Source organism: Myotis davidii, unplaced genomic scaffold (genome assembly GCF_000327345.1).
Source record: "Myotis davidii unplaced genomic scaffold, ASM32734v1 scaffold747, whole genome shotgun sequence".
NCBI lineage: Eukaryota > Metazoa > Chordata > Mammalia > Chiroptera > Vespertilionidae > Myotis > Myotis davidii.
Window position 1 is genome coordinate 673,464 of NW_006298695.1, and position 11,541 is coordinate 685,004.

Below are 11,541 nucleotides of genomic sequence, written 5' to 3' on the forward strand. Positions count from 1 at the left end.
GTGGTCTCAGGAGCAGGTGGAGGGAGCAGTTATGGCTGCTCTCAGTCCCGTCCCCAGAGGCTCTGCCTCTCAGAGTCCCAGCAACCGCTGCAAACCTCGGAGAGAAAGCTGCCCCCGTTTTCCAACCGATGCCAGACAGTCCTGCTTCTCCTGTATGAGTCTGGGTCCCCAGAGACTCGCCTGGAACTGGAGCTCAGAGCCTGAGACTCCCTCCCAATTGAAAACGACAACTGCGCCCTCAGCCGCCAGCCCGCTCCGCATGCACTCCACACCTTAGTATTTTACTTCCGCACTGCGCCTCCTCCGAGTCTCAGTATGCTTTCTCTTTCCTCCTAGTTGTAGAACTTCCCCTCAGCCAGCCTTCCTGTGGTTCTGGATGATGTCCGTTCGGTCTTTTAGTTGTATTTTTGAAGTGGTTGTTTGAGGCAGCAAACTCCGGTGTTTACCTATGCCGCCATCTTGGTTTCCTCCCCCAGAAGGGGCGTTTCTGAAACCGTCCATCACTTCCGAGGGCACTTTCCTGCAGTTCCATAAGCAGCCACCACTCTGGCTACATGGCAGGCCCTCACCTTAGGGACCCCACGCCAGCACCTTTTAAAAAAATATATTTTTAAAAATTGATTTCAGAGGAAGGGAGAGGGAGAGAGAGAGAAAACATTAATGATGAGAGAGCATCATTGATTGTCTGACAGTGGGGATCGAGCCTGCAGCCTGGGCATGTGTCCTGACTGGGAATCGAACCATGATTTCCTGGCTCATAGGTTGATGCTCAACCACTGAGCCACACCGGCGGGTCCCCATCAGCTTCTCAGGGGCAGCCCTCCTCCCAGCTCCCCAGGGCAGTTAGGGAGTATGCTGTGGTCTTTTTTGTGTCTCCAGGGCCAACCCCAGCATTGGAAATGTGGTGGGCTACAGTCTTGGTAAGAGCTGCGGTCCAGTCACGGTGCCCATGTGATCAGGGTTTCCTGGGGCTCTGTGACTTCAAATACTTTTTTGTTTTCCCTGCGGAAGCTTTGACAGGTCAGGCTTTGATATGGAAATTGTGGCTGGCCTTTATTGCTGGGTCTGTGGTCCGAGTGTCATGGGAGCCAAGAGAGGGGGAAGGGAAATGCTGAGGGATGTATAGGGCGACCCTGGGGACAGAGCCAACGGTGGCCCTGGCCTGGAGCCCCAGAACCCACTCACGTATGGGGCACAAGGAGGTTAGGTGACTGACTGTGGGACTGTGGTGGCGGAGAGGGTGTGGAAAAGCCTTGGTGGCTGTGCAGCACCTGGTGTGACCGGCTGAGGGTTGATTTCATTTCTAGCTTTGGAAGGAGGTGATGGAAGCCAAAAAGACACTTCCTCACCGGCTGGAGGACAAGACCGACTTCCCTCGCTCAAGGCCATTCGCCATCACTGCTGCAGTGGGCAGTGGCCCGGCGAGGCTTGTGCTCCTGCTCTGACCAGGAGACACGTCCCGTTAGCAGAGCCTTCAAGGTCGTCTCCTGGGCCTGGTTTGGATTGTGTTTTGGTGTGGGTCACGTGGTCTCATGTAAATCCATCAGTGACACTGAACAGGTTCCTGGTGGGTTGGCTCAAAGCAGGAAATACTTCTGTGGGCCACCACAAGGTGGCATTGCTGCAAAGTTACTCCATCAGATGTGGATTTAGAGCAGGGGTCCTCAAACTACGGCCCGCGGGCCACATGCAAATACAAATATTGTATTTGTTCCCGTTTTGTTTTTTTACTTCAAAATATGATATGTGCAGTGCGCATAGGAATTTGTTCATAGTTGTTTTTTTTAAACTATAGTCCGGCCCTCCAACGGTCTGAGGGACAGTGAACTGGCCCCTGTTTAAAAAGTTTGAGGACCCCTGATTTAGAGCATTTGTGTGATGGTTTTCCTTACATTTTCACATTCTTCCTATATTTTCTTTAATGGGATGACTATTAAATTAAGTTTCCCTCTCTAATGTTGGTGAGACTCCTGTTTTCTTTGCTATTTAAAAAAAATCTTAAAAAATAGCTATAAAAATTTAAACGTTGCAGATGTGGGGCTGCAGGTGAGCCCCTTGAGACCCGCCCTCCCTGGGCTTCGTCCTGCTCTGTGCGGGGTCTCCACCTCTACTGTCCTGTGTATTTGTGAGCTTTTCTGCGGGGAGGGCATGCTTGCTATTTATCATCTGTCTCTCCTTCAATTGTGTTCCTGACTTGTTTTAGACACCTTTCTAAATTAGTACATATTAGAGTTATTTTTTAAAATGACAGAATAGTGTTTTAAATACTGTCTAATGATCCCTACTGTTGATTAGTACAATTTATTTACACTTTACCCATCTTAAGGGATAGCAGACCCGTGGCTTTGTAAGTTTGCTCCTGAAATATGAGTTTTTCATACTGTGTTCACAGGTATTTTTTCACCTAAAATAGTTGTTGCCTTGCTTTTAGCATAGATTGCCAAAGCTATTAATCAAATGCAATGTGAAATGAACATCACATTTAAAGGAGGAGAGAGCCTACAGCTCATTCTCTGCGAGTGTGTGAGGCCTCTGCCTTCGGTACATGTGTCCTCTGGGGCCTCCTCGTTAGATCCACCAATCTCTGCAGAGCGAGGTGCTCTAGAGTTGATGTAGCTTAACTCTTAGGATCACGCATGTGTCATTTGTCTTCCAGTTGCATAGATTTCATGAAATTCTCCCATAATTTTTTTTAGATAAAAATTTCAGAATTTTTATTCGTTTTGAATGATGGTCGCATCCCCTGCTTCCCGGTCGCTGGTGACACGCCTCTCTTCTCTTCCAGGTTGTTTCTGTGCACGTTCACACTCGCAGTGTCCGCTGGGGCCGTGCTGCTCTTACCCTTCTCCATCATCAGCAACGAAATCCTACTTTCCTTTCCTCACAACTACTATATTCAGTGGCTCAATGGCTCCCTGATCCATGGTTAGTATGTGTGGCTTCATCACCATTAATGTTTTAATTTTGTACTGCACTGTATTTTTAGGTTTTCCTTTTCATAGTTTCTTCATAATTTGCATCTTTCTTTGATAAATCACTTGAGTCCTTAATAAAATCAGAAAACCAGATTTTATTCACCTCCCTTTTCCTGTTAGTTGTGAAAGGCTTCTCTGTTTTACTTACTCAAGGAGTAGTTTTTATACTGACCAGGATTCTGATAAATACATTTTAATTTAAATATTTAGCAAGAGAATTTTTGTTTTATCTGAACATGCCAGAAGAACTCAACCTCCATTGAAAACCTGAAAAAGGAGCCAAGTTTCCATTGTATTTATTTGCTGTTTCTCTAGCCATTTCAAAACGTGTGGTAGAAGGGGGAAACTCTTTTATCAAGTACAAACTTTAAAGTTGATGTGGTTTTTAATAAAATAGTGAGTTATCATAGGCAACATGGTATATTACTTTAAAGCCAAAGAGATCTGCATTCTAATCTTAGCTCTGCCATTTTCTAGAAATTTTTAGTGAGGTAGGGCATTTTAATTTATCATATACTGTCTATCTAAAAAGGTCTAATGTGTATATTTTTATGTCGCATAGTCCCTGCTCCTCCTTTTTTTCTATATTGAACTATGTGATCTCTTTATGTGTCAAACACAGCTTTTTATCCGATTTTTATAGATATGTTTTTCTAGTTGTTATTTCGCTTTTGAATTTTGTTTTTTTGATTTATATAAGTTTTACATTTTTATGTTGTACAGTCTTTTTCTTCCTTTGGTTTCTCTAATGGTTTTTGTGTTTAGAAGATCCCTTCGCTTCCTAAGATGTGACAGATACTTCCTTTTTCTCTGTTGGAGTGTTGTCCTGTACAGCTAAAGGGTTGTGGGTTTGAGTCCCGATTGGGTTGTGTACAGGAGGCAATTGATTGATATTTCTCTCTCACATTGATGTTTCTCTCCCCCCGCCCCCCTCAAATCAATAAATATATCCTCAGTGAGGATTAAAAAAATTTTAAAAAATGGTTTTGTTTGCATTTAACTGTTTAATTCACCTGGAGTTTATACATATACCTTTTCTCTTACTCCTTTGTATGTGTTTAAAGAAATACATGTTTGCTGTAGAACATTTGGAAAACAACATTTATAGGGAAGAAAATCACTCTTCTTCACAATCCTATGTGGTGGAAAGTACTGCGGACACTGGCTGCAGCACAGCACTGACGAGGGCCCTGCTGTGCTCGCTGCTGCTTGGTGTCCTTCCCCTCCATGGCTGCAGTGTCACTTAGAGCCATTATGATCATGGTTCTTCCAGGTTTTTAATTAGAAAGCTACACTTGTCACCTTATAAATAAATATTTGCCTTTAAATTTATGCAATTCACTTTCCAGGTAAGCATACTTTATAAGTTTTTAAAAAGAGCTTTCCCCTTTATTCTTCAGAAAAAACTGTATGAATTTTTCAGGCGGCTTCATCCTGGCCAGTATGCAAGCGTCTGTGTTCCCAGAGTGTGTCTTTACCAAGTTTGGTTGTTAGTGAAAACAAACCTACCAATTGAATAGAGGAAACATTTCCCCTTAAATTTCTATTTCCTTAGTTACTAGTGCAGGTGGACATTTACAAGGCACACTTATAGGTTATTCATATTTTTTAGTAAATTGCCTACCTGTGTTCTCTTTGCTTATTTTTGCAGTGTTTTTATTTTAAGTAATTAGTTGTCTATCAGGTTAATTGCAAACATTTTCCTCCCAATTGTCCTTAAATAATTCTTAAGCTGTTTTTTGACGTAAGCATTTTAAAATTCATTCTAATTGCATATTTTAATCTGGCCTTGTGGTCACTGTCATGCTTGAAACTGGAAATAATGGAGTTGTTGACACTCTGAGGATCAGATGAATTCAGTAAGGTTAGGACTAATTATTAAGTGAATAAAAAATTACTCTATTTTTCAATTGGTTAGCAATTGAAAAACTCAAATAAGGAAAATAAGGTGTTTACTGAAATGGACACAGAAAGTAAGTCTGAAAAGTCACCTGTTACTCTGAAAGGCAGGAAGCAGCCTGGAAGGTCATGGCTACGGTTCCTGGAGTTGTCTTTAGATGACAGAGCTATTTGTGATGAACAAACACCTTGGTAGCCACATATAATCCACAGGTGGTTCTCGTGTGTGTTGTCCAACATGTTTGGGGAAGACTGGCATGCTTCCCTCTGGGCCGCTTTCCTGTGAGACCGTGGGTGCCATGTGCTTGCCTTCCTGAGTGCTGGGCTCCGGGTTTTCACCGGCAGTGAGGTGGCTAAGGCTGGGCTGACCGGTGTGACAAGTGCATTTACCTTTGTTTTCAGTTTTATTCGTAGAAATGGCATGCTGTACTAATGGCCTTCATTTACTCTAAATCAGGGCTATTTCCTTGTTCTGTTTATGGACAAGGTAAGAGCTATCAACACATGACGTGCCCTATATTTGGTACAAGAGGCCTTCACCTTGGAAGTGATATTTGTTTGTATGGGTTGTCTTTCTCATTATGATGTAAGGGTGTAAGCTCAGGCATGTAATTTTGTTTTTAAACCAGGGCTTAGGACAGTGCTTTCCACAGAGTGGTTGCCCAGTAAACATACACTGAAGGATTACACTACATAAGACAAAAGGACGTTAATGTACAGTAAACATATGAGCTGAAAGTTGGGGAGCAAGAGGAAGAAGCATTTAAATGATGGTATTGTTTCTAAATCGTTCTGGGGACAGTCTAGGCGGCCTGGCTGCCAGCCTTGGGGCTCGCTCTGGAGGCTTTTATGACCCTGGTCTTCCTTCTACTTTGATTCTTTGCTCGATCTGTGTCCTCTGTCACATGTAGTGAATCTCCTGAAGCTTCCCACTCGTCTTTGTCTTCTGAACTTAGCGCTTTCTGTAAGCTGTGTCTGACATCCGAAGGAATGCTCACTAGTCCCTCAGGTTGTCTTGAGGCTGAAGAGCTGTCAGTCTGAGATGCTTGCTGCTTGGCTTCTCGGAAATGATACCCATTAACAAGGCCACACTGTTGTGAAGCAGACGCAGGAGAGCTGATGGTGTTCCAGTCCGGTTGGAAGGCCTGAGAACCAGGGAAGCTGGTGGAGTCAGTTTTAGTCTGAGTCTGAAGGCCAGAGAAGACCAGTATCTGAGCGGGAAGATAGGCAGAAAGAAAGAGTTCCTGTTCCTCGGCCTCTTGGTCTGTTCAGGCCTTCCACAGATTGGGCGGGCCACCAAATGGGGAGGGCAGCCTGCTGTCCTCAGGCTACCAGTGCAAACGTGGATCTTTTATTTTTATTTTAAAAAAAAATATATATTTTATTGATTTTTTGCAGAGAGGAAGGGAGAAGGATAGAGAGTTAGAAACATCGATGAGAGAGGAACATCGATCAGCTGCCTCCTGCACACCCCGCACCAGGGATGTGCCCGCAACCAAGGCACATGCCCTTGACTGGAATCAAACCCGGGACCCTTCATTCCGCAGGCTGACGCTCTATCCACTGAGCCAAACCAGTCAGGGCACAAACGTGGATCTTTTAGAAACACCCTTGCAGGCAGACTCAGAAATTGATCAAATATCTGGGTACCCTGCAGCCCCATCACATTGACATATAAAATTAACCATCACAAGTCTGCCCTTTGTTACCAATTTTCCAGTCACGTTCTTTCCAAGATCCTGACCATCCAGCCAACCTATTGGCCGCAGCCATGAATCAGCATATAGTCACACGTCTGGCCATGTCTCCTTCCAAGCAAAGGAACGACCAGGTGCACTGCTCGAGGTCCCACCCCCTGGGGGATTTCCTCAGCGCTGCCCCTCAGAGGTGTCCTTAGAAACAATGCCTTCCTGTGCTGCCTGCACGGAACCAGGCTCAAGTCTTCTCCGCTGGCAGCTCACTTTGGGGCCCTCCCCACGAGGGCAGGGTGCATGCGGGAGAGAGGGATGGAGACCATGGGCATTTGGGCCAGTTCCTCCCATAGCTCACTTGTGCCTTTAGGCCTGTTCAGGCCTCATGACACATGTGCCACTTCCGTTTGAGGGCAGAGGGCTGCCATGCATGCCCAGCTATGTGCCTGGTGGATCAGATGACATCCTGTTCACGCTGAGCAGCTAGGTCGCTGGGAAGCCCATGGGCAAGTGTTCAGTCTCTGCGGAGGCCCAGGGGCTGCAAGAGCTGTTTCTTAAATGGAGGGTAGTTATCCACACAGCACAGAGGGCTTTCCTCCAGAATCCTACGGGCTTCACCCATTGGTGCTGTCCAAGGCTCCACACGGCACCCAGGTCTGCCGTGACACTCCAAGCACGGGGTGGGGGGGTGGGGGGGGGTGTCTGCTGGCTCATGTGGCCCAAGGGCAGAGCACAGCCTGGCCCGTCGCAGAGCGTCCTCTTGTGTTGGCCCCACTCGCAGCAACTCGCAGCCTTGCTGGCCACATGGTAAAGGCCCCAAGGAACACACCCAAGTGAGGAATGTTACCTCCAAGATCCAAAGAGACCACTCGGCATGTGGGTTAGTTTTGGTGGTAGGAGGGTCAGGTGCAACAACATATCCTTCTCCCGGGAGGGCTGTCTCAGGGTGCCCAGACCCTGACCCCTAGACATCACTGAGGTAGACGGCCCTGGAGTTGGTTGGATTTCTTTCCCCACCTCTGACACACAGATGGATTACCCACACATCTAGAGCGGTTGCTACTTCTTGCTCACCAGGTTCAGTCAGCACGGTGCTGTTTATATAATGCGCCTGGGTGATGGGTGTGGAAGGAAAGGCGATCAGATCCCTGCACACTGCATTGTGCCTCAGGCCTGTAGAGCTGTGGGCCTGAGGTGGAGCAATGGAGGTGATTGCTGGCCTTTCCAGCTGAGCAAACTGTCCGGAGGCCTTAGGGACAGCGCTGGAGAAGAGGCAGCCACAGTAGTACAAACGAGGGACTGTATTAGTTTTCTTAGGCAATGACACCACATCTGGTACAGCAGCTGCAGTAGGAGGCCATGGCCTGACCAAGCTTACGGTGACCCACTGTCCCTCCCCAAGGGCCATCTATCTCAGGTCTTTCCCATCCCAGGGCGCAGATTGCTGTGTGCTTTCCTTCCTGGTTGGAGGCAGTGCTGCCATTTGTATGGTAGTAGCCTCACCCCCCAGCCAGGGACAGTGTGGGGTTCTGCCCACTGCTAGTGTGGCCAGTTTGTATCTGGAACTGGAATATGACCACAGAACGGGTTCAGGGACCCACTGTGAGGCATGTGAGACCTGAGATAAACTCCCTGATTCACCTGACTTCCCTAAGTCCCCACTCTGACTGGGGACCACAGTGATGTGGGTGTCCTGGAATTAGTGGCAGCTCAGAGCCGGTGTTTAGTAGCCCCGAAAAGTGTGGACTTTTTCCTTCACCCAGTGCAGTTACGTCATCCATGTTCATTTGCCAATCATTTACCATGATTGACAGGTGTGGGATTTTCTTGACTTGTTATTTGTCTTTCCTTTGTTAAACCTTTCATGAACTTATGCAAAATTCTTTTGAGGGCTCAGAATATGTGTTAAAATGTCAATCTCCCGTGGAACACCAATTTCAGTGCTTTTACACTGAAAATGTTCAATAATGATTCATTGATTGAATGAGTAAAAGTTATTAATTGTATCATTAGGAATACTTAGTAAGAGTGAACTTACTTTGAAAAGAAATTTAATAGCTTACCTTATAAAATTGTCAATATATATGTTTTTGGTTGATTGTGCCTTTAATATATAAATCACAAATGCTTCAGTTTGTATAAGTAAACTTCCCTTGGTTAAATACACTGTTTGGATTTTGGACATATGGGGTTGAGGTGTTACATGTTAACCAGATTACCTTGGGATGCCACTTCCCTTCTCTGGGCCAGAATTTAGCATCATAAAAAAAGAAAATGTTAATCTGAACTCTAAATCCCTGTATTGTGAAGCAAGATATATCTCTTTCTATAAGGAGAAAATCATTAGAACAGCCTGAAGCATGTGATACACAGAAGTGGTGCTGAGGCTGGAGGGAGGCAGGATAGTGGGCCTCTGGCAGCCACTGCTCTGGCCGGGGGTCTTTGCTGCTTGCCAGCATGATGCTGTGAGGTGAGTCCCAGTGTTGTCTCAGTTTGGGCCATGACATGCCAGCAACTGCAGTTTATTGTGGGATGGTACAGGGGAGTAGAGATGACAAATTAAAATGGTAGCTAAACCTTACATAGTTACTTTTGTTGGTATGTATCAATATTAAACGGTAAAATTGGGCAGAGGAAAGGAAGTATACATTTGTAATCACTTTCTGTATTTTGTATATTAAAAATTAAGAAAATTAAGAAACTTCAGTTCCATAAATTGAAAAATGATGATACAACTGCTTATGGGTTTTCCTTTAGGTGATGAAAACGTTTGGAACTAGATAGAGGAGTTGGTTGCACAACATTGTCAATCACTAAATGCCACTGAATTGTTCACTTTAACCCTTTTTGGTCCAACCTCAAGGCTGACTCGACAGACCAGGCGCTAGGAGCATGTCTAATGTCGAGCAATAAGAACATTAAAAAGTTCAACATTCAATCCTGTCAATTAATTTGGACCAGACTGTTTGAAATCCAAAAATAACATTGGACCGCAAAGGGTTAAACATATATAGATTAAATGTTCCAATCAAAAAACATCGAGTGAAGTTTGCCCACCCCTGTGCTAAGGCCGCTCAACCGCTCACTATGACGTGCACTGACCACCAGAGGGCAGACAGTTGACCTGTCAACCAGTCACTATGACGTGCACTGACCACCAGGGGATAGACGCTCCAACCGGTAGGTTAGTTTGCTGGTGGGGTCTGGCTGATCGGGACTGAGCAAGATGGGCCGGAAATGCCCTGGAGCCCTCCTGCAGTCCTTCCTTGGCTGGCCAACCTGTGCCCCTCCCCAGCCCCAATCGTGCACCGGTGGGGTCCCTTGGCCTGGCCTGCACCCTCTCACAATCCAGGAACCCTTAGGGGGTGTCAGAGAGCTAGTTTCTCCCTGATCCTGCAAGCCAGGCCGAGGGACCCCACTGGTGCACAAATATGTGCACTGGTCTCTAGTTATATATAATGTGAGTTTAAAATTAAAATAAAGCCCAAACAACGACACATCCTGGAAGGTAGGAAAATGGTGGTATTAAAATTGCAGCTTTAAAGTCAGGAAATAATTCTTTAGTTATTGAGGCATTGTCCCCTGAGGGGTTCAGTTTTTGCTAAGCTATCCATTCTTACTTGTGACCAGGGAGAAACAGACTTTTATAATGTGATTGCCCAGTTTGAGGTTTGCTCTGTTAAAAGATAACCACAGTGACTCTGCCTAGTCTCTGTGAGGTACGTGTTTTGATTTGTCAACAGGAATAGACAATAGCTGTTTGGGGCATCCTGAAGGACAGTATAAAATCCACTTTTGTTTTATCCATTTTCACATTCCACAGATTTTTAAAAATCCATACTTTTATTTATTTATTTATGTAAATATATTTTTATTGATTTCAGAGAGGAAGGGAGAGGGGGAGAGAGAGATAGAAACATCAATGATGAGAGAGAATCATTGATCAGTTGCCTCCTGCATGGCTCCACTGGGGATTGAACTCATAACCTGGGCATGTGCCCTTGATCGGAATCAAACCTGGGACCCTTCAGTCCACGGGCTGACACTCTATCCACTGAGCCAAACTGGCTAGGGCAAAAAAATCTATACTTTTAGATACTATTTATCTTATGTATAAATATTAAAAGTCAGCCATTAATAAATTTAATGTACCTTTGTTAGTTAAATGTTACCAATAATTTCTATTTACTAATTAAATTTTGGTAGATCCAAACAGTGGAGTGCTTTCTTGGCCGGGATAGATGATGGTGTAGATGAGTATTTATTGATACAGAAAGTTGTTGAAAAAGTGTTTTTCTCTGGGTGGTAGGATAATATGATATAAAGTTTTAATTTGGTATTTACATTGAGTAATGTTTCTACAGTGGGCATGTGTTGCTTCTTTGCTATAAGAAAAAAGTTATCTATATATATAAAACCCTAATATGCAAATAGACCAAATGGAGGAACAACCAAACAACTGGTCGCTATAACATGCGCTGACCACCAGGGGCGCGCGCTGAACATGACGGGCATCGGCAGCAGGAGGCAGAGTAAGGAATGTGGTGGGCTTCGGCCACGGCGGGATGGTGGAGTAGGTGAGCTTATTGCTGTCATCGAGATGAGCCTCTGGTGGTTACTGAAAATTTTTTGCTCCCGTGCGCCGCAGTCCCGCCCAGCGCTTGCACCTGCTGCTGGTGCTGGAGCCACCACTCGTACCCATTGATGGCGCATGGCACCAGCCCCAAACGCTCAGCACCGTCAGTGGGTATGAGCGGCTGCTGCCAGCCCCGATTGCCCCTCAGGGCTTCTCCACCTCGCCCTGCTCCTGAGGGGCAATCAGGGCAGCAGCTGCCACTCGCACCCACTACCGGCACTGGCCCCACTCACACCCACTGCTGGCGCCGGCCCCAATCGCTCTGCATTGTCAGCATGTGGGAGCAACAGTGGTGGCGGGAGAAGGGCTGCCGGCTGACGGGGGGACCGGGGGCTGTGGC

General features: G+C 45.8%; 1 protein-coding gene across 7 annotated transcripts in view; it reads left to right on the forward strand.

The window, feature by feature from the left end:
- Window positions 1–11,541, forward strand: part of LMBR1 (limb development membrane protein 1) — a 114,786-nt gene that overhangs the window by 5,876 nt on the left and 97,369 nt on the right. For all 7 annotated transcript variants that reach the window (XM_015570940.1, XM_015570944.1, XM_015570941.1 and 4 more), the window contains exon 3: window positions 2,786–2,925. In XM_015570940.1, coding sequence (XP_015426426.1) covers window positions 2,786–2,925 — 140 coding nt within the window. The remainder of the gene's footprint in view (window positions 1–2,785; window positions 2,926–11,541) is intronic.